This window comes from Lonchura striata, chromosome 18, assembly GCF_050655825.1.
Source record: "Lonchura striata isolate lonStrDom1 chromosome 18, ASM5065582v1, whole genome shotgun sequence".
Lineage (NCBI taxonomy): Eukaryota > Metazoa > Chordata > Aves > Passeriformes > Estrildidae > Lonchura > Lonchura striata.
The window spans coordinates 2,028,916-2,052,771 of NC_140720.1; the positions used below are offsets into that span (position 1 = coordinate 2,028,916).

General features: G+C 51.8%; 1 protein-coding gene across 3 annotated transcripts in view; it reads left to right on the top strand.

Moving 5' to 3' along the window:
* The window catches only part of RNF213 (ring finger protein 213), a 46,559-nt gene that overhangs the window by 14,307 nt on the left and 8,396 nt on the right, over positions 1–23,856 (top strand). For all 3 annotated transcript variants that reach the window (XM_085556565.1, XM_021534191.3, XM_085556566.1), the window contains exons 17-49: positions 519–692; positions 953–1,111; positions 1,395–2,026; positions 2,312–2,477; positions 3,031–3,248; positions 3,776–3,916; positions 4,037–4,198; positions 4,636–5,776; positions 6,252–6,445; positions 6,793–6,945; positions 7,613–11,194; positions 11,397–11,533; positions 11,834–11,929; positions 12,365–12,483; positions 13,005–13,127; positions 13,700–13,782; positions 14,519–14,666; positions 14,975–15,110; positions 15,538–15,726; positions 16,020–16,159; positions 16,577–16,731; positions 17,021–17,233; positions 17,599–17,780; positions 18,487–18,607; positions 18,713–18,813; positions 19,057–19,236; positions 19,566–19,729; positions 19,823–19,925; positions 20,574–20,688; positions 21,872–22,082; positions 22,714–22,904; positions 23,173–23,301; positions 23,529–23,633. In XM_085556565.1, coding sequence (XP_085412691.1) covers positions 519–692; positions 953–1,111; positions 1,395–2,026; positions 2,312–2,477; positions 3,031–3,248; positions 3,776–3,916; positions 4,037–4,198; positions 4,636–5,776; positions 6,252–6,445; positions 6,793–6,945; positions 7,613–11,194; positions 11,397–11,533; positions 11,834–11,929; positions 12,365–12,483; positions 13,005–13,127; positions 13,700–13,782; positions 14,519–14,666; positions 14,975–15,110; positions 15,538–15,726; positions 16,020–16,159; positions 16,577–16,731; positions 17,021–17,233; positions 17,599–17,780; positions 18,487–18,607; positions 18,713–18,813; positions 19,057–19,236; positions 19,566–19,729; positions 19,823–19,925; positions 20,574–20,688; positions 21,872–22,082; positions 22,714–22,904; positions 23,173–23,301; positions 23,529–23,633 — 9,863 coding nt within the window. The remainder of the gene's footprint in view (positions 1–518; positions 693–952; positions 1,112–1,394; positions 2,027–2,311; positions 2,478–3,030; positions 3,249–3,775; positions 3,917–4,036; positions 4,199–4,635; positions 5,777–6,251; positions 6,446–6,792; positions 6,946–7,612; positions 11,195–11,396; positions 11,534–11,833; positions 11,930–12,364; positions 12,484–13,004; positions 13,128–13,699; positions 13,783–14,518; positions 14,667–14,974; positions 15,111–15,537; positions 15,727–16,019; positions 16,160–16,576; positions 16,732–17,020; positions 17,234–17,598; positions 17,781–18,486; positions 18,608–18,712; positions 18,814–19,056; positions 19,237–19,565; positions 19,730–19,822; positions 19,926–20,573; positions 20,689–21,871; positions 22,083–22,713; positions 22,905–23,172; positions 23,302–23,528; positions 23,634–23,856) is intronic.

The window sequence follows — 23,856 nt, forward strand, 5'->3', positions numbered from 1 at the left end:
TTTAGGAGACCTTGAGAAGCTTTTCTCTACCTCACTGCTGTCACTGCACAGAGGAGCAGAGAGAAATTGTCCTGCTCTTGTTTTAGTCCCTATCTCAAAGCTTGAACTATTCAGCTTGGGTTTGGAGAGGGAAAGCCAAGGAAGAGGGAGCCACTATTCCTCTGCTCATCCACTGCAGCTTCCTCAGGATTTGTGGACCATAACTTCTTTCTTTGAGAAGTTCTCACAAGTTATTGGCACACAAAAATGCCAAAGAGTTGGCCAAGTGAATGGATTCAAATGGCTTTTGTTTGCCCCACAGGGTTTAGGTCCAGGCTCTCCATGGAAAGTTTCCACATTGCTGTCCTGAGATATCCTGGCTTTGCTCAAAAAGACATGAGGGATCAGAGGGTGGTGTGAGTCCTCAGGCTCTTGGGTAGGGATTCAATAGGAAATGGAAGGACTCTGTGCCATGGCAGGAAAGGTTCCTGATCCTGCCTGTTTTTCGGGAAACGTGACCTACTTTGTGTGTGGAACAGGAGCAAACAGAAACCTTCTGGACAAGCTTTCAGATGAAGCAAAAGATGTCATGGCCATAGCAGACTCTGTGCTTACAAGTGTCACCGATGACATCTACAGCGGCTGCATCCTCGTGAAACACCTGGAGGAGGTTTTCCAGCACAAGGAACAGTTCCTCTGCATTTGGCAGACAAGTAAGAGATAGGTTCAAAGGGGCATGGTTGGCTTAGGGCATCACTGGCGATGCTGGCCTGCTCAGGAGGGGCTGCAGGGGCTAGGAATGCTCAGGAAGGGCTGCAGCAATTTGGAGTGCTGCCCCGTGGCCTGGGCAGGGAGCTCCCAGCTCCAGTTTGTGTTGTCACTGCAGGTTTGTGACCCTGCAGTTCCCAACCTGAGTCGGGGTGCAGGGTGTGGGAAGTGCTTGCTTTGTGACTACAGGTGAGTTTTCTTTCAGAGCGCCAGCAACGACCAAGTGAGGAGAAGGAACTGCTCCAGAGAAGCTTGAAAGAACTGCTGGAGTTGAGGCACGAAGAAGTCACACAGCTCAGAAGAGAGGAAAAAGCAATAGGAACCTTCCTGAGCATGTGCAGGAAGGTGCAGAAGTCTGTGAGAGGTACAGTTCTGGGGGAGCAGTCTGAAAGTGGCAACTCCAGAAAACAGCGTTTTCCTTCAAAATCTCTTGGCTGTGGTTTGATTCTAAGCCCCAAAGTGAGGGTGAGGAGGGGCAGGGAAAATAAAACTGGAGCACTGGGGAATCAAGTGAGTGCTTGTGCATCAAATGACACTTGGAGGGGTCCACCTGCCTGGTAGCATTTTGTGGCTTGGGGGATGGGATGAAGTGAGCTGGATTCAAGCTGTGGCACCTGATCTCCCTCTGGCCTGTCTCTGGTTTACAGTGAATGTAGGTGAAGTGGAATTTCAGCACTCAAAAGATCTTCGCTTAAAAAGACTGAATCAAGTTGTAGGGGTGGGAATGAGACCCCTGCGGGCCTTCTACAGCCTGAGCCCAGAGATGAAGGAGTTTGTCCACAGAATGCACTCTTTTAAGGACAGCCTGATCTTCCAGCAGTTCTGGGAGGAAGCAGCACAGAAGGCAAGAGCAGAGTATGTGCGTGACAGTCCAGAGGAGGATGAGGAGGATGATGAGGAGGATGATGAGGAAGACAATGAGGAGGAGATTACTCCTGAGCTGGACCTTGATGATGCTTTGAACAGCATGATCCGCCCTTGCTTTGACAGCTATGCAATGCTGTATGATGATCTCAGATCAGGAAGTCTCACACTTTCTGCAGTGGATAGAATTTTCCAGGAATTCACAAATCATCCAGAAGATCTCAGAGCAGAGCTGAACACCATCTGTGGGCTTCAACCTGCAGAACACAGAGGCTGGGTTGACCAGAGAGTCCAGCAGATCCAGCAGTACCATGAAATGCATTTAACTTTTGAAGCTGCCAAGATCATTGCCCATGTCAAAGAGAGTTTAGGCCTCTCTGGTGACTTCAGTATCCTGGAAAACTTGTTGCATATAGTAAGTATCCCTGATTTTGTTTCTGTATTATCAAGGTGTTGTCTAAATTTGAACCTTCCCACAAGTTGGTCTCAGTCTGTCAAGAGCCATTCCTTGCCCCAAAATGCTTATTGGAGGTAAAAATCAGATGTTCCAAGTGCTTTTGTATAGTCACTCCTTAAAGGGAGATGATGATACTGCTCTGTCGGGGTGTGGCTTTGCCGAGGGCTTTCCTCTCCCTGCTTCAGAACCAGTGACATTTCCCAGTTCCAGACTCAGTGTGTGTTTGCACCACTTGCTTTCCAGACAGAAAAGCTTGAATCCTACAAGACCCAGAAGCTGGATTCCATCAGCCCTGAGCTCATGCAAGCCAAGAAGCTGCTGCAGGGAATCACTGTGCCCCGCCGTGGCTGTCTGAAAGAGCTGGCCCAGCAGAAGGAGTTTGTCTGCTGGGTTAGAGAAGCACTGAAAGGTGTGTGCTGCTCATCCAGGAATTAGAGAGTACTAGAAGGGATGGCAGCTTGTGTGGGGGCAGAAGGAACACTGAATCCCTGACACATCTGCTTTGTACCTTGGCAGCTTCTGATGTTGAGAGTTACATCTCTGATGGGCTTTGGTGTGGAACATGCTATGAGGGTCCTTTAAACATGCCCATGCACTGTGGGTTGGTGCAGCACATAGTGACCACCCTGCTGGGAGCTGGGCTGGGCCTGGAGGGCTTCAGCTGCTGCTGCTGCTGCTCAGTTCAGACCTGTTGTTTCAGGGGATGGAGTTGTGTGTCTTGTCAGCTGAGCTGTCTGACCTGCACAGACACTCTCACCTGCACACACCCCCCAGACACTGCTCCCATCCTGGCTGGGGATCTGTGGATGGATGAATGGCCTGGGAAAGCTGATGGGGAGAGGGCAGTTACACAGGAGCTGCTGTTCAAAGCATTCTTCCTGCATTTCCTGCAGAGGATGGTGATGAGGGGTGGTGTCCAAACCTACTCACACGTTGCTCGCTCCTGTGTTGCCTCGTTTCAGACATAAATGAGCTGAAGGTGTTTGTTGACCTGGCTTCCATCTCGGCGGGGGAGAACGACATGGACGTGGACCGTGTGGCCTGTTTCCATGGCACTGTGCACGGCTACTCCTCTCTGCTCTACGAGCTCCGCCAGGACTCGGGCTTCGAGGACTTCATGCGCTGCTTGCAGAAGCTGTGGCGAGCCCTGGACAGCGATGAGGCCCTCCCCCAGAAACTGGTGAGTTCTGCTGGAGCAGGGCCTCTGCATCCTCCTGCATTTCTGCCTACCAGTAGTGGTTGGAAGTTGGGCTGCACTGGGCAAATGGTACCTGTGTGGGGACATCACTGCTGCTGTTGTTATTGGAGGAAAAGCAACTGATGTTCCTGTGCCACAAAAATTCACTGCAGCAGCTGTAGCTGGTGTAGCACAGGTTTCTCCAGGGTGCTGTGAGGCTTTTCAGTGTGATGTGGTGCAGCTTGTCTTGTGCAGGTTTGATGGTGGGAAAGAGGGGAGGCAAATACCTGGGAATTCTTACCCTGTCGTAGCAGGACTTGCTTCTGTAGCAAGAGGTGTTGGAACACTGTGGGCTTTGTTCAGCCTCCCATGGAGTGGGTAAGGAAGAGTTGTGCAGAAAAAGCAAACTGAAGCCATCTTTCTTCCTTCATCATGAAACTCTTGTGCCAGCTGTTTGTCCTGGTCCGGTGTAAGCAGACATCCCAGATTTCAGAGCAGTCGGGGCAGTGCTGTGTCTCCTCTCCCCATAGCGTGCCTCGGCTCAGCAGCTGGAGTGGCTGAAGACAGTGAAGGAAAGCCATGGCTCTGTGGAGCTGTCCTCACTGTCCCTGGCAGCTGCCATCAACAGCAGAGGGGTCTACGTGCTGAGGGCACCAGCTGATGGCCAGAAGGTGAGGCTGAGATCACTCAGCTCCCACTGCCCCTCCTGCCTGGGGGCTGCTGCCCCAGCGCTCCCCTGGCCTTGGGCAGAGCCTCAGCCCCAGCCACGCTGACAATTCATGCTCTGGCAGGTCTCCTTGGACAGCGTCCTGCGTTTCACCCTCCTGGGGAGCTCGGGGGACACTGAGGCCTCCTGGAAGTACTCGCTGGCAGAGCTCCGCGAGCTGCAGAACAAGCTGATGCTCATGTCGGCCAAGGGAGAGCAAGGCCTGGAGGTGGAGAGGTTCTCCGAGGTCAGATTTCAAACCCGGGGAGTTACTGGTGCTGGAGCCAGGGCTGGATTTTCCCTTAAGTATAAGCTTTTAAGGCTGTGGTTGACAGTGGAGTTGCTGGGGATGGTGATCACAGGCACATGAGCGTTCCTGCCTTTGGTTCTTTGCTAAGGTGGAGCTAAGCTGGAGACAGAACAGTGAACTGGTGGCCTTATCTGCTGGCTGCACTGGGGATTGTCCTGGCTGGCAGCATCACTGTGCTTTTGTAGCAAGCTGGGAGTTCCTTACTGGTTTCCTGGGGATGCTGCTGTAAAAAAGTCACAGAGAGTCTGTGGTTGCTGTACAAGGCCTGACACACCTTGGGACCAAAGACTTTCTCTTCATTGAATGTCTTTCCAGTGGTTTCATGGCTGAAACTTGTAAATTAGCTTGTTTCTCTCTCCTCTGTCCTCACACAGGTCTTTTCCAATGTCCAGAGACTTGCCCAGGCCTTTATAGACCTTTACTCAGCTGGGAACATGCTTTTCCGCTCCTGGCTTGCCCAGGTGTATTGTTCACCCCACAGAGAATCCTGTGTTTTTATAGACTTCTCCCTGGGCCCCATCCCAGTGCTGGACGGGCAAGGGGATATGGCAGCCGTGCTCCCAGCCCTCTGCAAGACCATGGAAAGTTTCCTGGAAAGCTGGAAAAGCTTCATGAATGCCAAGCGATGTGAGCATTTCTACCTGAACTACTACAGCGCGGAGCAGTTGGTGTACCTGTGCTCAGAGCTGGGCCGGGGCAGCCCCAGCCAGGCTGCCCTCATGATGCTCTCCTTCCTCAACCCCCGCTGCACCGAGCAGGATGTCCTCGCAGCCCTCGGAAGCCAGGGGCCTCCCAGCTCAGGCCAGGCTGTTTCTGACTTCCAAGTGCTGCTGGATGGGGAGAGGGACCTGAGCGCCCGGCTGGAGCGCATCTGGGAGTGCTACATGAGCAACATGGGCTCTTTCCTCCCCAACTGCCTGGACATGGATACACTGGGCATGTGGCTGAAGAACCTGGCCAGCAGTGGCACGGAATGTGTCACCAGAGACTTCCCTCAGGACCTGCTCTGTGTGGGTCAGCCCAACCTCATCATGTGCCCTCGCTCAGAGGTGCTCAGCTCTGCCCTGGCCATTTACATGAACAGCCCTGAGCAGCCCCTTCCCACCTTTGATGAGGTGCTGCTGTGCACGCCCCAGACTAGCGCAGAGCAGGTGGGGCTGTTCCTGCGCAGGTGCCTCATTCCCTGCCAGGGTGGGGGCAAGATTTACACCATGCTCTATGCGGATGAGCTGAGCTACGACGTCAGCCGCAGGGCAGAGGAGCTGTTCCAGCACCTACAGTGCTACAACGGCTCCTACAGGCTCATCATCCTGTGCAACTGCGAGCGGGAGAACAGCTACCTGCCCTCTGCCTTCAGCCACTGCAAGGTGCACATGATTCCCCAGAGGTCACGGGCAGAGATCCAGCAGTACCTGCAGCGCCACTTCCGTGTGGCTCAGCCCTCCAGCTCGGCTGCGGCCGTGTTCAAGGAGCACATGTGTGTTGGGATTGTGTCCTCCAAAAGAGCTGGCATGGGTAAGATGGCATGTGCAGAGTGGGCTCTGTTGCAAGCTCAAATGCAGGGTGGGGTTCACCTTGCCAGGTTTTGTGTCCAAGATTTAAGTGTCTTGGTCAAAAAGAGCAATTCCGACTGGTCAGTGCAGGGAGGTGAAAGCTCAAAGTCACCTTGTGCCCTGGTTTGACTTTAGAAATAAGCACAAAATAGAATAGATTCAAGTCCTAATGAAGAGTAAAGCTTCTCTCAGACAGAGGAAGGAAACTAAACCATATGGATAACAAGAGCAATGTGTTGGATTCCAGGCTCCAGCTCCTCAAACCAGATTTAGACTTTCTTCTGGAATGCCTTTTAGGAAGCTCCAGAGATTTTAGGGCATGGGGTACTTAAGCATTTTATTTCCTTTTGTCTATTACAGTCTATTATTAATGTCTATTATTAATGTGATATATCTGATATTGATGGCTTTAATTCTTGTGGTGTTTTTAATAACAGGGAAATCTCTGTATGTGAAGAGGCTGCATGAGAGACTGCAAGAAGAGCAGCCTGACTGCACAGAACTTCTGAAAACTATCAGACTGATTGAACCAGAAGTGGATGAAGATAAAGTGCTAAAATCCCTCCTGCCTTTTCTAAAGAGAGAACACCAGACAAAGCCCATGATATTCCATTTTGATATCACCTCCTCAGTGAGTACATCCCTCCCTCCCACAGCTGCCTTGTCCTACAGGTCCTGCATGGATCCCTGCAGGAGCTTTCTTTAAAGCTCTTGTTTCTCAATTTCCCTAGCGTGTGTTCTCTCATTATTGTGTAAGCAACAAAAATGCCATCAAGGTGATTCAACTCTGGAGCAGTTGCCCAGAGAAGCTGTAGAGTCTCCACCTTGGAGACATTAAAAACCTGACTGAATGTGGCCCTGGGCAGCCTGTTCTAGCTGGGCCTGCTTTGAGCAGAGAGCCTTACCACCCTCAACTGTTCTGTGTAGTTGTGATGGGTAAATAAAGAGGAAGTGCCTTGGTATCTCTCCTTGTGATAGGTGCAGCGTGGAATTCCAGAGTTTCTCTTCAAGCTGCTGGTTTTGCAGTACCTGACAGATAATAATGGCAATATGTGGCTACGGCAGAAGAGTCATCTGTACATCATTGAAATCCTGGAGGTGTCCCCAGTGCCAAAGAAAGCAGCCAGACCTGTACGTGCCAGCAATGCTCCTTTTCTGGGAATTTCTCAGTCACTTTGCGCATGTTTGTATGTAGCTGTGGTGAGCTGTAGAGACTGTAAATGTAAACACAGCACAGGATTTCCCTGTTTCGTTGGGGGTGTGCTGTATCCCATAACAAACTGGTGTCCCTGGTGTTGTATAAGGTGACACTAACACCAGACAGCAAATTAGGCCTGTCTAATTTCCTTGGGTTGGTGATTTCTGAAGGCATGTTAATCTAAGCCTCACTGCCCCCACTGTAACGTTTATAGGACACATAAAAATGCAAAATCTAATCTCCCTCATGTTAATTTGCATGTTTGAAAGTAGAGGAATATTTATATGCAGCTGTAAGAACAGAATATAGAAGTGACTGGAATAAATACTAGCATTCTTGGGCTTAGTTTTCTTTGAAGTAGCCCTGAGAAAGGGGCTGGAGGTGATGCCTGGCTCATTTTCCTGGAAGGAAAATGTAGGAGGGAATAGGATTGCTTGGTGCACTTTAGGTGGAAGAAGGGATGCATGGGGAAAAAGCTGGCTCCTGTTCCTCGGTCTGTGGTTTTAGGCAAAGAGACTGTTAAGAACAGATGAACTAAGCTGATGAAGTGTGTGGCTACAGCTCTGTGATCACCTTTTATTTTCTTTTTATCTTCTCCAGAAGTCAGTGAGCCAGAAGTATCACTTCTTGGATGTGTTCCCTAAAATAACCTGCAAGTCTCCCAAAGAAGTGCTAGAAATGGAGACACTTGGGAACCATTCTGGGGATGTGGGAATGGACAAGGAGGAATTTTGCAGTGAGGCTTTCCAGAGACCCTTCCAGTACCTGAAGAGGTTTGACCAGGGCTGTGACCTGGACACGTTCTGGTACGAGGCACTCTCGGTGGAAGGCAGCCCTGCAGAATGTCTGCAGCTCTTCCTCCTGCACTGCGGGGTCATGGATCCTTCCTGGGCAGAGCTCCGCAACTTCACCTGGTTCCTCAACATTCAGCTGAGAGACTGCGAGGCTTCTGTCTTTTGCAACCCTGACTTTGTCCAGGACACTTTGAATGGTTTCAAGAACTTTGTGGTTGGATTCATGATTTTAATGGCACGGGATTTTGCAACGCCCTCCCTGAGCATTTCTGACCAGAGTTCAGGAAGACAATCCTCCCACCTGGAGAATGTCGCGGAGGAAGATCTGCTTCCTTTCCGCATCAGGAAGAAGTGGGAGTCAGAGCCTCATCCCTACCTGTTTTTCAATGAGGATCGTGTGTCCATGACATTCATTGGTTTCCACTTCCAGCAGTCCGGGAATCGCATTGATGCCATCAATCCTCTGAACGGGAATGTCATCAAGAAGGACATCATGACTCCCCAGCTGTTCCAGGGCTTGTTAATGCAGAGGGTTCCCTTCAACGTGCCCTTCGATCAGCTGCACCGCGAGGAGAAGCTCGAGAGGCTCTGCATGGTGCTGGGGCTCCCCTTCGTGTTTGACCCCGACGAGACGTACGAGCTCACCACAGACAACATGCTGAAAATCTTGGCCATCGAGATGAGGTTCCGCTGCGACATCCCCGTGGTCATCATGGGAGAAACAGGCTGTGGGAAAACCAGGCTGGTGAAGTTCCTGTGCCAGTTACACAGAAAATTGTTAGAGGTGGAGAACATGAAGCTTGTCAAGGTTCATGGAGGTACCACTGCAGAGATGATCTACGCCAGGATCAGAGAAGCAGAAGCCCTGGCTAAATCCAACAAGGAGCAGTATGGGTTGGACACCATCCTCTTTTTCGACGAAGCCAACACGACAGAGGCTGTGAGCAGCATTAAAGAGGTTCTGTGTGACCGCACGGTGCAGGGGAGGCCTTTGGCCTCTGGCTCTGGCCTGCGAATCATTGCAGCCTGCAATCCCTACCGGAAGCACACGGACAGGATGATCCAACGCCTGGAGCTGGCTGGGCTGGGCTACCGGGTCAAAGCCGACGACACCCAGGAGAAGCTGGGGTCCATCCCGCTGAGACAGCTCGTGTACCGGGTGCACGCGCTACCGCCCAGCATGATCCCGCTGGTGTGGGACTTCGGGCAGCTCAACGACTGCATGGAGAAGATGTACATCCAGCAGATCGTGCAGCGCGTGGCGGAGCAGCTGCCCATGGCTGGGGACGAGGTGAAGACGGTCACAGAGGTGCTCTTTGCCTCCCAGCAGTACATGAGGCAGAGGGACGACGAGTGCAGTTTCGTCAGCCTGCGGGACGTGGAGCGCTGCATGGAGGTGTTCAAGTGGTTTTACAGGCACAGCCAGTTGCTGCTGAGGGAGCTGGAGAAGTACCTTGCTGAGAAGAAAGCTCCCAAGGGCAGCAGTGACAGAAACGGTGTCATCTGGTCTTTGGTGCTGGCAGTCGGGGTCTGCTACCATGCGTCCCTGGAAAGGAAGGAGCCATATAGAACTGCCATCAGCCAGGTCCTCCCAAAGCCTTACGATACCCAGAAAAAGATTTTGGAAGAAATCACCCTGATGCAGGACTTATTCCTGAGTGGGGTGCCACTCCGGGATACCATAGCAAGGAACTTGGCCTTGAAGGAAAATGTCTTCATGATGGTCATCTGTATTGAGCTGAAAATCCCTCTTTTTCTGGTCGGGAAGCCTGGGAGCTCCAAATCCCTGGCAAAAACCATTGTGGCCGATGCTATGCAGGGCCAAGCAGCTCACTCCGATCTGTTCAAGGACCTGAAGCAGATCCATCTCGTGTCTTTTCAGTGCAGCCCCCTCTCCACTCCAGAGGGAATCATAGGCACTTTCAAACACTGTGCTCGATTCCAGGAAGGGAAGAACTTGGAGGAGTATGTATCAGTGGTGGTTTTGGATGAGATTGGGCTGGCAGAAGACTCTCCCAAAATGCCCTTGAAGACTTTGCATCCACTTTTGGAGGATGGCTGCATAGATGATGTCCCTCTTCCTCACAAAAAGGTTGGCTTCATTGGGATTTCCAACTGGGCTTTGGACCCTGCAAAGATGAATCGAGGCATCTTTGTGTCTCGTGGGGATCCCAGCAGAGAGGAGCTCATCGAGAGCGCAAAGGGCATTTGCTGCTCGGCACGTGGGGCTCTGCAGAAGGTCGAGCAGTATTTCCATCACTTTGCAGTTGCATATGAAAACATTTGCAAGGCCCAAGACAGGGAGTTCTTTGGTCTGCGTGACTACTACAGCCTCATAAAGATGTTTTTTGCCTTAGCTAAGAGCTCCAAAAGCGAGCCCACGCCTCAGGACATCGCTGCAGTGATTCTTCGTAACTTTGGTGGCAAAGATGATGTCAATGCCTTGGAAATATTCACTTCCAAATTGCTAGAAAAAGGGGAGATACGTGCTCATGATATCAGTAGGATAGAGCTGATCAGACAGAACATTTATAGCAATGCTGAGGATGGGGATTGCAGGTACCTGCTTGTGTTGACTGAGAACTATGCTGCACTGCAGATCCTCCAGCAAGCTTTTTTCACTGCTCGACAGCAGCCAGAAATCATCTTTGGCTCCAGTTTTCCTAAGGACCAAGAATACACCCAGATATGCAGGAACATCAACCGAGTGAAGGTCTGCATGGAGACTGGCCAGATGGTTGTGCTCCTCAACTTGCAGAACCTCTACGAGAGCCTCTATGATGCCCTCAACCAGTATTACGTGTACCTGGCTGGGCAGAAGTATGTGGATTTGGGGCTGGGCACGCACCGGGTGAAGTGCCGGGTGCACCCTAAGTTCCGCCTGATCGTCATCGAGGAGAAGGAGGTGGTGTACAAGCACTTTCCCATCCCACTGATCAACCGGCTGGAGAAGCACTACCTGGACATCAGCACCATGCTGGACAAGAGCCAGAGGGAGGCCGTGCAGGAGCTGGAGCAATGGGTGCAGGAGTTCACGGCGGTCAACACAGAGGAGCACTTCATCAGCCAGCAGCAGTACCACCCTGCAGACGTGTTCGTGGGCTACCACGACAACACCTGCGCCTCGCTGGTGCTGCAGGGCACGCAGCGCCTGCGCCCGGCCTGCGCCCCCGCCGAGCTCCTGCCCCGCGTCACCGAGCAGGCACGGCTGGCCCTGCTCAACTGTGCCACCCCCGACGCCGTCATCCGCCTCTGCAACTCCGCGGGGGTGTTCATGGCGCACTCCCTGGCCCAGACCTACTTCAGGCAGCAGCAGCACACGTCCTTTGCCGATTTCCTCGGCGCCCACGTGCGTGCGGCGGCCGGGCCCCAGACCGCCTTCACCGAGGTGAGTATGGGGTGCTGCCAGCCCTCCTGAGCCCGCTCAGCTCCGCGTGCCAGGCCTGCAGCATAGCACCGCCTGCGTGCGCCACAGCGCCGGGTGGGCAGAGCTGGTGGCAAATAAACCTTGGTTTTGGGGTGCAGTGCAGCTCCACAGCAGGCTGGCAGCCCTGCGAGCACAGGTGCTGCATTGCTGCCCCTCTCTCCAGGTCACCACCTTCTCACGGCTGCTCACCAGTGCCGATGCTGCCTGCCTGGAGAGGGAGGTGCAGGGCAAGGCCCAGAGGCCCCAGATCCTGTTCCTGCAGCAGTTTGACACAGAGTACTCCTTCCTGAAGGGCATCCGGTGAGTCTGGGCTGGTGTTTTCCTGCTTGGAATGGGCTGTCAGCTGTGGGGAAGGTGCGTGGGCAGAGCATTTGGAGTAGCACATATGGAAAAGGGAGGCTGGGCTGGCTGTGCCCAAATATCTGCTGATAAGGGAAAACTTTATCAGCTCTGTCACATGAGATGAGTTTTTGGTGTTTTTCTTTCTCCTGCTGAGGCAGCCAAAGCTAATGTGGAATGTACCAGTGACTGGTTCTGTGGTCTTTAATGTTTGATCTTTATACTCAGTGACTTCTGTTAAATCTCTCTTTCACTCTTCAGGGATTTCCTGGATTCTACTTCAGGAAATAAAGTCCTCATTATTCAGACAGACTTCGAAGATGGCTCTCGGGATGCCCAGCTCATTGCCTCAGCCAAGTGAGTTGGGTGTGGAGTGGTTCAGTTCGGCCTGGCCGCTCCTCCCTGTGTTTGGTTATTGGTGCTTTTTGGGGATCTCACACTCAGAAATGTGCCATCCTTTATTCTGTAGCAGAATGAATCTAAATGCACTGATTGTATTTCAAATAATCCATAACCCAAGTCAGAGTAAGTTAAGCTAGGTGAAATGAGCAGATAATCCCCTTTGAAGTGTGAATTCTGGCTGCTGGCTGCAGAATTTCTGAAGAGCTGAGGGTCATGGGATAATTCAGGGCACAGCTGGAGGTGGCAGCTCAGCACCACAGCTGGGAGGAAGGAGTGGGAGTCACCTGTGTCTGTTCTGGGAGAGGACATGTGTCCTCTCTGAGGAAAGACTCATGGCCATGGGCCTCTGTGTGCCTTTGCTCTGCCAACAGCATTTCCTCTTTGCTGCAGGTACACTGTTGTCAATGAGATCAACAAGGTGGACCTGGGGGAAGTCTCTGTCTTTGTTTACTTTATCATGAAGCTTTCCCGGCTGGAAGGAGGAAAATCCTATGTGGGATTCCATGGAGGTGGGTGTGCCCATCTGTCCCTTCAGGCAATCATTTCTCTTGCTCATTGCTCCTTTAAATGCTGAGAAGCTGGACTCAGTGTGTCCTGCAGGTTGTCAGAGCTGCTTCCCTGTCCCACAGGACTGCTCAGGGGATCACCTGGCAGTCCTGGCTGGGAGCACCTTGCCTTGCCTGTTGACAAGACAGGTCCCTTCTCCAGTCAGCTGGAGAGCAGCACACAGCCACGAGGGTAACTCTGAGGGTGTGCTGTCCTCCAGAGGCTCTGGAACAGGTGCTGACATGTCCAGCAAGATTCCTCTGGTTCTGGGGGCTTCTGAGAGCCTCAGAACTTTAAAGCTGTCAGGCAGGGACATGTGCAGCAGCAGGTTCTGAGGGCAATGTGATTTTCCCTCCTACAGCAAGAGGTGAGAGTTAGTGACCTCTGAACGTAACCCAAGGGGCTGGCAGGTAATTCTGGGGAAGCTTCTCTGGAAGAACAAGCTGCAGGCTGGGAGTGATTCCTTGTGGTTCTCTGCCTGTAGGGCTGTGGCAGTCTGTGCACATCGATGACCTCCGCAGATCCAAGGACATGATCTCTGATTTGACAGCCCTGCAGAACCTCACCATCAGCCAGGTGTTCTCTCAGGATCCAGGTGCAACCAGAGGTGAGCTGTGTGCTGGGGAGAGAGGGAGCTGTGGTCTCAGACTTGGTACTACAGGAACTGATGCCTGGCACAACGTATCTGATGACTTTCCCTGCTCAGCACCTGGTTTTGGGGGGGGTCACCACTACTACAACTTTAGATCATTAAGCAAGCTAATTTGGTATTTTTCCCTTTTTTTTTTGACGAAAATGTGGCATTTTCACTGCTCAGCAGCTTGAGTGTTCTGTCTCAGCACAGGAGGCAGCAGATGCTGCATGGCAGAGACTGACAAGGATCTTTCTTTCCCCTCAGCTTTTTCTTAGCCTTTTTCCTGTCACCACACTGCCTGACAGGAGTCAAGGAGAGCTTAAGGCATTAGCTCAGTGTCACATTTTTCCAGCTCCTGCTGCATGAAGCCTGACAGCCTGAGCAGCTGTGGCTGTGTTTGAGAGGTGAATCTCAGCTACTCATGCAGGTGCTAATGGGTCTCTGACAGATGTTCTGCTGCTCTGGGATGCAGTTGCTAAAATAAACTCTGATCTGACTGATGCAGGAGTGCACTGCTGCTTTCTAATAAAAATTCTACACCTTAGCTGCAGCTCTGCCTGCCAGTGGAGAAGCACAGCAGGAGGAGATGGAGGTTGGAACACCAGTGCCAGGAGCAGAGCACCATGAGGTCAGTTCAGAATACATTTGTTTGCCTCTCAGCTGTCACTGTGGCTCTCTGCTCTGTCATCCATGGGTGCAACACACCTTTTGTGTCTCCCTTCACCTGAAACCAATCAGCAATATTTGCATCATGAATGTTACTGATCAGACATAAGTTCCTCCTCCTCACTGCCCAGTCAAAATCAGCATCACTAAAGAAAGAAACCATTCTAAGGGCTCTGTAATTCCTTAGTCATTTCAGTCTTCTGATTTTTAAAAATCAGCTCTAAGGGTTTCTGTTGCCTATCTCCTCCTGGAGCTGTGGTCCTGAGCCTCACTTCAGGTGGAGCTGGGCTGGCTGAGGACTTGGCTGTGCTGCAGCCACATTCACACTGCCTCGTGTGCCCCTGGCAGCCTCAGCTGGACTTGCCCAGCACCAGGGACATGGAGCATTCCCCACATGGGCAGATTTTCCCTGGTCATGTTGATTATTTCCACTTCTTTCCTCAAACTGCTGAATCTTGCCCCTGCAGGAATCTTAACCCAGCACAAATGCTGTGTCACAGGCCAGTTTGAAAGGGCCACGGAAGCTGCATCATGTTCTTGACGGCAAAAGAGCTGAGAATTGCAGCCTGAGCCGAGGGGAGCTGGGAGCAGGGATGCCAGGCAACAGGCCCTTTGAGGGAGCACTGGAACCCTTTCCAAGGGAGTGCACTGGAGACAGGAGGGTCACTCCAGGGGAATGACCTTGTTTTCCTGGGCAGGGGGAGATCCTGGACACCACTGTGCTGCTGAGGACCTGTGTGCAGAGTGCTGTGGGCATGCTGCGGGACCAGAACAAAGACCTGAGTCGGAGCAGGAGGAGGATTCAGGTTCTGCTTGGCCTTTTCTCCAAAGAGGATGAGCTGAAAGGTGTGTGCTGCAGGGAGTGTCCCTGGACACCTGGGGACCACCACAACAGTCAGTCAGGTCACTGGGGATCTAGAGGCCCTTGTTGTGGTGCAGACAAGGGGGCTCTCCCAAGAATGTGTGTCCATGTTCCAGTGTGTGGGTGGGATGTAGGGCTTTTCTGCTGTTCAAGTGGTGGCTCTTTGGCTGTGCTGGCTGGTTTTTTTTCCCTCATTGGCCAGTTTTTGAAACAACTGTCAAATGCTATACTTGGTGGATATTTGGGTACAAGCTAATAGAAAAGAAAACACAAGTTCCCTGTTGTTTTGTAGCCTCTTTCCTGAAGATAACCAAGACTCGTCTCTCCAGCCTGTTGAAGAAGCAAGAAGAAAATTCCCTTCACCCAGAAAACTGGGTGCTTCGGGAGGCTTCCAACCTGAGTGCTCTGCAGGAGGCAGGTACCTTCAGGTGAGGACAGCAGCACTGCCTTGTGACCTGCAGCCTCCCAGGAAGGGTCTGCAAGTGGCACCTGTGCAGCAGAGACAGCAGCTTTGTATAAGCTGAGCATTTACAGTGTCAGTCTCCAGGCTGTGCTGGAAACTCTCTGAAGGCAATTTTAGCCTCTCCTGGGGAAAGGTGAATTAGAGCTGAAGGGGCTGTACTGGGACAGGGATACACAAGTGCTTGAGTGGAACAGTGGGATTACAGGTGAGCCAGGAGTGAGAGGAGTGCAGGGGTTTTTTTTTTTTTTTTTGGTGGTATTCTTTCCCATAAAGGCAGCCTTAGGGTTCTGTCACATGCAAATGTCAGCAGCTATTCAGGGCAGGCACCTCCTGTTTTGCTGGTGGTGTTGCTCACATTCCCTCTGGGTTTCTCCATCTCTCTCTCCCCAAAGGCACACCCTGTGGAAGCGAGTGCAGAAGGTGGTCACTCCCTTCCTGGCTCTCCTGATCGCTGTCATAGACAGGAATGGCAATCTGGAGCTGCTGGCTAGGCCAGGAGCAAAGTGGGTGACAAACCTGTGGATGTTCATCTTCAGTGACTCCAAATTCCTCAGTGTCCCTCCCGGTGTGGGGAAGAGCAGGTGAGCCCAGGGGAGCAGAAGGAGGACTGGGCTGGGCTGGGCTGGCAGCACTGGGAGCAGCCCAGCACTGGCTCTAACCCCTGAGGCAGAGAGTTACTGTTTGTTGGCTGCTCCAGGAGGGCAGGAGGGCACTGCTTACAGTTCAGTCTATTCTCCTCAGAGTCCTGCAGTTCCCTCCCCTTCTCTCTCCCATCCCTCCTAGGGCTCAGTTGTTTTCTGCAGCCTCTGCCTCTGTTGTCTGCACTGTGCTTCCCAGACAAAGCCCTGTGCATTAATGACCTTTTTACCCCCAGCCCTCAGCCAGAGATAATCCTGGTGCAGAACAACATGATGGTATCTGCTGATGCTGGGAATAAGATGCCCTTCAGCTGGAGGATAAAGGAGTACCTGGAAGAGATGTGGTTGGAGGCTCAGTACATCCAAAACACTGAAGGTGAGAGCCTGGCCTCAGCATCTCCATCCACTGCCCTTTGAGCTCTGGTTTTTTACTACTGTGCTCCTCCTGTCACTGGAGTCACCTTCAGTCCCTCTGTGCTCCTGAGTGCCAGCAGAGTTCTGTGCAGGAAGCTTTTCTTTGTGCTTCTCACCATTCATCTTTCTCACCTGTTCTGTGCCCTTGCATTCAAAGTGCTGTGGAGCAGCCAAGAGTTAATGACAAGGTGGGATTCCAGAAATATGACACAGGTGCTGGGCTGACAAGGCCTGGCCTGAGTCCCTCCTCAATGCCCTGGCTGAGGGGAGTTCTGGATGCATCAGTGATTAATGAGGTGTCAGTGTCTCTAGGATAGATGCTGTGTCAAAGCCAGCTTCCTCCTAACATCCAGCTTTTCTCTGCATCCTCGTTTTCCAGGCCATGCTGAGAAGTTTGTGGAATACTTCCAGAAAACTGCCCTGGGAAAATTCATCTCTGCTCTGACCGAGGAAGAAAGGCAGAAGCTCTTTGAGTGCTACGTCACAGACTTTATTGTCCTGACTATTGGTGTGTCCTCCCAGGAGGAGCTGCAGGTCAGGGGCTGCAAACACTCTGGATGGGGAGAAGAGTGTGATGCCTGTGAATGTGTCCTTCTGAATGAGTCCTGCCTTGGGGAAAATGCCCCTCTGAGACGGCCCAAGAGCAGGGGAACCCCAGAGCAGACCACTGGACACTGAAGCACCTTTATAAATTTAGATATTTAAGGCTGTCTTTGTAGGGAAGTGATTCTCATCTTTCAGAGAATTTTGCCAGGATTTCCAGTACAAAATGAATTATAAAAGTACTTTCTCACCTTTGGTTTTCTGTGTTCCACCCCTGCAGTGTCTGCGTGTGGCATTCATGTCCTGCATTGAGGAGTGGATGGAAGAGTCCCCCTGGAGAAAGGAGCTGGTGCCCTCCCTGCCCTGGGCTCACCTGGCACACAACCAGTTCAAGAGCCGCCTGCAGAACTTCTCCAGGATCCTGGCTGTGTACCCCCGTGTCATTTGCTACCTCCTGAACCAGCAAGGCTGCGGAGTTCGACGCTCTGAGATGGTAGAGTCACTCCCTCAGCCCTGGCAGGGAGCTCTGTCTGCACTGAATTAGCTGCTGTTCAGTCTCCTTTGGATTTCAGTGACAGCAGAGGGGGAAGCAGAGGCTCGGGTCCCTCAGAATTGGGAATGATCTGCTGTGTTGTTATTGCTACAAGCAGGTTTTAAAATAGTTTGCCCTGCTTTTGCATTAGTTAATAGGACATGCTAATGAGCCAAGCCACAAACATGAGAATTGCAGAGTTTAAGATAATCAAGTAGGACATTATTCAGTAGAACATGTGCTGTAGCAAACCAGACAGAGAGCCCCAGGTCCATAAGTAATTATGAAATGCAGCTGTTGTCTCCCCTGGCCCTGTGTGTGTGCAGGTTCTGGATGTGCTGGCTGCCATGGTGTGTGCTGAGGAGCTGGAGAATCAGGTGCAGACAGACTCCCCTGAGCTCTGGCTGCAGAGAGTGAAGACCCTCCATATGCCCATTGAATTCCTGTGCAAAGAAGAGGGTGCCCAGCGCAAGGGCAGCTGCTGCCATCAGCTGCTGAGGGAGCTCAAGTAGGTACCAAGTTCTGCCTCACAGCCCTGCTGCTTTGCCTGGTGGTGCTCTGTGGCACTGGGGCAGTCTGAAGCTGTTCTGGTGCTGCTTTTCTCAGGCTTTGCAAACCTTTCCAGGTCCCTGCTGGGCTCAATTACATACCAAGCAGCAAGAACCACTTTTTTCCCCCTCATCTCCTGTAGATTCTCTCTCTAAATTTGGCAGTATCATCTGGTGCATTCCATCTGGGTTCAGGGGTTATTTAAAACTCTCCTCAGGCTCCTGTTAACCAACAGTGTCTCCCCACTTCATTCTCTGTGCATATGGACTCAAGAGATGGGGAAGTTCACTGCATCTTGTGTTTTGGAAGAAAGCCCAGAGTGCTACCCCAGTTTCTCACAGACCTTGTTTAGTTTTATTTGAAGTGAAGAAAGTGTAGCTAATTGTGATGGATATTATAAAATTTTTTTGAGATAGAAGTTAGAGGTGTGAGAAGGTGTGTGCAGTGGTGCTGGTCCTGCTGCACAGCAGCCTCCAGGCCAAGTGCTTGAGCCCCCTGGGTGAAGTGCTGGAATGTTCTGTCCTTGACAAAAATCCCTCTGGAAAGCCAAAGTGCAAAGCAAGTGAGAAGTGCAGGAGAGCTGTGGAGGGGAGCACGAGCAGCAGTGAGCCCCTGGCTCCCTGGCTGCCATTCCTGCTGTGGTGGCAGCCTGCTGTCCCCCACAGGGCCTGCTGGAGCCGTGTGTTTGCCATGGCACTCTTCGTGGAACATGTCTTGGTGGGCATCCATGCCATCATGCCAGAATTTGAGAGTTTGGTGAGAAAATACACTTTGCTTCTTGCCAAGGTGAGCAAAGCTGCGATTTCACCTCTTCCCTCTTCTGCTGATCACGGGAATTCTGGTCTCAGGTGTTGCAGCCGAGTCACTGGGCTTTGTCCTTTCCCTCTGCAGTGTTTCCAGCTCGATTCAGACATGAAGTCTCATCCAACCTTTGCTGCAGTGCTGAAAGTGCTGTGCCAGTGCAAGAACGAGGTCAGCAGGAGGCTCTACAGGTACTGACACTGGGACAGGCTGCAGGGCCCAGCAGGGTCATTGCCTGTGTTTCCAGCACTCTTCTGGCAGTGCTGCATGGAGTGCAGTGAAAGCCAAGGGAAGAGCAATGACCCTGTTTGGTTCTGCACCCTGAGCTGAGCAGTGAGCCAGCTCTTGGTCTCGCTGCAGCTGAATGTTTTGTTCAAGGCTTTTGGGGAGGCAGCATGGGAGCAGCTGTGTTCATTGCTGTTTCTGGATTCCAGGGATGGTCTGGAGCCATGTCCCATCTGCCTGGGAGAGCCGAAGGACCCCATCTGCCTGCCCTGCAACCACGTGTTCTGCCACAGGTGCATCAGCCTGTGGCTGGTGCCAACACAGATGTACTGTCCCTACTGCAGGGTTGTTGTGGAGGATCAGGAGTTAACTGTCTCTGAGGAGCTCAGGTACTCCAGCCACCCTCTCCAAGCTGGGAGTGTTGGGTGGGGAGGCTTTGTGAGGAAATTCTCAACTCTGAGGTTGTCAACACGAGCAGAGTGGAGGGTGAACTCTGCTTCATCCCTCTGGAACTGAACAGGTCCTGTCCATTCTGTTTGAAAAAAGGGGAAAGCTGCCTTGGCCTCTGTAAAAACATGCAAATCACAGAATTGTTTGGGTTGGAAGGGACCTTAAGAATTATCTCATTGGGAAGGCTGAAGAGTATCTCCCTTTGGTGACTTTTGCCTGTGCTGGATTCCTGCATGGTTTAAGAGGTTCTGTGGTTTCCCCCTCCCAGAGCTGCCATAGCAAAGAAGGCCCTGTTCCGGCAGAGGTGCAATAATTTCTTCATTGACATGGTCACCACTATGTGCTTCAAGGACAACGAGCCCCCTGAGCCAGAGGTGATCCAGAGCCTCCTGGATCTGCTGTTTGTTCACAGAAGCTTCGAGAAAGACTCAGGTGAGCTCCCTTCACCCTCACACTGTCTTATAGAGCTGTATCTGTCATCACCTTCTCTCATGTGCCAAACCTGTCCTTCCCTTGTCTGCACAGATCACCCTGCTGTCTACACAAAATTCCTGTCCCCATTTAATGATGAGGTGGATGAAACTCCCATCATCCGCTCTGTGATGCTGAAGCTGCTCCTGAAGTACAGGTGAGCACAATCAGCTGAGGGAGGTTAGGCCAGGCCAGGTTCAGCTCTGTTCCTCATCAAACCCATCCCATTGTTCTCTTCACCTTCCTGAGTTTCATTGAATCTCACATTTGCCACAAAATCTCACAATCTTTGCATTAGTCATGAAACTTGGCTGGCTTTCATGGGGCTTGTGGTGCAGTGTGAGCAGCCTGTGCAAGGTTTACCTGGCTGTCCCTCACTAACCCTGTGTGCTGAGGTTGAATGCCTGCCTGCTGCAAGGTGGCTGAGTAGTTGCTCTGGTCTAGGTCAGCAAAGCAAAACTCCTCGTTCACAGATATTTAATCAGGACTGATCCTGTGTCTGCTCCACAGACCTCCCAGCCTCCCTTTACAGCAGGGCACAAAAGCCCCTTCTCAGGTGTGACCACCTCCTGAACCAAGATGCGTTTTGCCCTGAAGTGCTCATTGAGCCCTGCTGATGGTTAAAGCCTGGCTCATTGCCAAGTGTCACCTGCAAAAAATGGCACAAGGGCTTCTCCATCTTGCAGGTGGATCCAGAGTGACCCCACCTGTGCCACAGCCAGCTCTGGCAGCTGTGCTGTGATTTAGAGCAGGGGCAGTTCTGTCAGCGTGGCAGCTGTGTCAGGGGTGTCTCTCTCTTCTGTAGCTTCAATGAGGTGAAAGATGATGTGCAGCGTTACCTGTCCCAGGTGGAGCACAACGAGCTCCTAGAGAAAAATGACAAAAAAGAGCTCTACTTGCTTTTTGTCAACTGCTTGGAGGTAAGAGCTGGGCCATGAAACTCTTGTAGCCAAAACCAGAAATTCTTCTGCAGTTCTAGGTCTGTTTCTTGAGTATGTAGCTATTTTTCCAGTTAGAAAGCCCAAAAGGAGTTGATATCAAATCCCCCAGCTGGGTAGTAATTAGCATTGACTCCATGATTCCAGAACGCTGTTCAATCACTTTATTATCCTGTACTTATGAAGAAACCTATTGCTTTTATAGACAGTTATGATACAGGTGGACCTAATTGGCCCTTTAATTAAAACACCATCACCATTGGCTAATTAAGAAACCACCCTTTGGTAAACAAATCTCCATAACACATTCCACATGTTCACAACAACAGGTGCAGCAAGTGAAGATAAGAATTGTTTCTCATTCTTTTCTCTGACCTTCTCACAGCCTTCCCCAGCACCGTGCCTAGGAAAGTTGTGCCATTTTCTGTGGCCAGAGAACTGCTGTCGTACACCTGGTCAGAACTTGCACTCAGGAATGAGCCTTGCTTTTCAAGGAAAGGCTTGTGTGTCTTTGCAGTATTACATAAATTCTTTCCCTTGGACAAGTGTCTGGGTGTTAAACCTCAAACTCCAGCACAGGATTGCAGCAAACAGGGCCTTTCTCATGGCAGCAGCCCACTGCTGAACTGCCTTCTTGTTGCCACAGACCCTTAAATTACTGTGCAGAACTTAAATTATTATGCCTTTTGGACTGCTCCCTTTCCTCCTCTTGCATAACTTTCAGGACTTAAGACAACTTGAAACCAATGTGACAGCTGGGGAGAGGTTTTATTACTTACAGGGTTCTTTTAGGTGACTTTGTAGTTAAAATCACCATTTGTGTCCTTTCTAAGGGACAGACAGGTAGAGCTTGGCATCTTGGAACATGGCATGTGTGTTATTCACAGTCTGCTCATGGCTCTTGCTTATCTCCAAGTTTGGGGAGTGTGGGACAGCTGGGGCACATCCTAAAAATGGTGTTTGGCAGAGGTAGGTTTAGGGTGAGGGGGCAGTGGCAGTAGGGTGGAGGGTGCAGGGATGGTTTGGAGGGTCAGGGATGGTTTCCTGTGCTCATGGCAAGGTGGGCTGGAGGCCCAGGGATGGTTTGCTGTGCTCAAGGATGGCAGCACAGGGGTGGCTGAGTGAGGTGTCTCTGCCACTCACCAGTGTTCTGGCGTCTCTCTAGGATTCCATGTGTGAAAAGTCAGAGGACAGCCTGGAATATGGGCATGGAAACAAGCTGCCTGAGGCCACAGCCTTTCCAGAGAACTACCTCCCAGCCAGCAGCAGAGAGGCTCCCCAGGAAGCCTCTGTGGAATACCTGCAGGCCGTAGCTGAGGTGCGCCTGTGCCTGAGCAGGGCTGCAGAGCTCATCTTCCACTTGCAGCAGCACACACGTGAGTCTGATTGTTCTGCTGGCAGCTGGAAATTCTGGATGCAGGGCAGCTGGGCTGGACACTGTCAGTGCCCTGCGCTCTGCTAGGACCTGTTTTGGTGCATGGCCAAGGAGAGCAGCAACTCCCTTTTTCCTTGGGGTGTCAGTCAGTGTCTGTCCCCTGTACCAGGTGTTACAAGTGCTCTGTAACTGGTAGCAAGGCTGTGCTGGTGACCCCAGTGTACTTTCATGGCAGTTAGCACCTGTGGAAGGAGATTTATTTTGTTCTCCTGATGCTAACAGTGAGATTTATTTAGAGCCCACTAAATTGAACTTTAAAGCATAAATGCTGTTTGAGACCCAGGACTGTTGTAAGGGTTATTGTTTTATATGAATGACAGCTCTGCACAGCTAGAAGGGATTAAGAGTTTATATTGATGAATTTATATCTTCCCTGTCAGAGAAATGAATCATTGTCTGAAATCTGGCTGAGGAGATGCTCCAGAAAACACCCGAGGAAGGGAGGGCTCTGAAGTTTTACTGTGTAATAACACAGTACTAATAAAGGGACTTGGTGCTACAGCTGGGTCAAAAGTTTTACAAGGTGGGATGTGCTTTTGCCTCTTTGTTTTAACTTCTTTTTTGCCCTGCAGAGCCAGAGCAGATGAAGGAGAAGCAGTGTTACCTGAAGAATGTGAAGAAGTTCTGCAGCCTCGCCAGGAACGACTGGCACCGTGTGTACCTGGTCAGGAGGATTGCCAGCCAGTACGGGATGGAGTTTGCTCAGAACTTGGTCACAGAGCCACAGTTCAGCTGGGTGTTTCCAGCAGAAATTCTGCAACAGGTAGACAAGAGGCATCTCCTGGTCATGGGTCTGGTTTCCTCTTTGCCTTCAGTTTGTGCTGCTTTGAGGTGTTCCTAGTGCTGTGTGGCTCTTGGAGGACAGGCCAGAGTGGCAGTGGTTGGGAAGTGTCTTGTCCTGGCTCTCTGGTGAATGGAGTCTCTCCTGGCAGTACCATGTCTGCTGCTGCTGCTCTGGGGTGCCTGAAATGCCCCAGAGCTCAGGAGGAAGAGGAGATTCTGCCTCCTCCAGCTGGCTGTTCCCTTGGCAGGTCCAGCACAGCCAGTCCAACCACATCGACCGGTACCTGGTGTGTGGGGAGCGGTACCGGGCCCTGCGCGACGCCGTGGGACGAGCCATGATGGAGGGCACGGCCCAGGGGCTGCTGGAGGCCCAGCAGGTACAGCCCAGTCCTCCCCCCAGCCCCCTGCTGGGTTTGCATGGCCCCAGATCAGCTGTGTCCCTGTGGGCAGTGGCTGTTCCCCAAAGGCACCTGGGGGCCTTTGCTGGGAGATCACTGGGGCTTGTGCTCAAGCACGTTTTCTTTACTTTCCCACCTGCACATCCCATCACTGTAGCTGGGGCAACTCAGGCCTGGCCCCTGCCACATCCTTGGTTCTTCCCTAGGCCTCCAGCAGCCCCCCAGCTCTGGAATCTGCCCACCTGCTCCTGGCCATCTTCCGAGAGGTCACTGCCCTGTATGGGGATCCAAGCCTTCGTCCCAAGCAGCAGGTAGGACACTCCCCTTTGGCAGCCTGTGACAAACCTGCTTTGTGGGTAAGGGTGAAGGGCATCTAAATCAGTGGCAGAGGAGCTTTTGCCCCAGCCAGGGTGATGGCCCAGGTGAGCAGACTGGAGAGGTTTTCAGAGCAGGTAACCCAGCGTGGGAAGCAGCTGCCAGTGCTCTCCACTTGAATGGGTGCAATATCCTGATGACTTTAGCTCTTTCCAATCT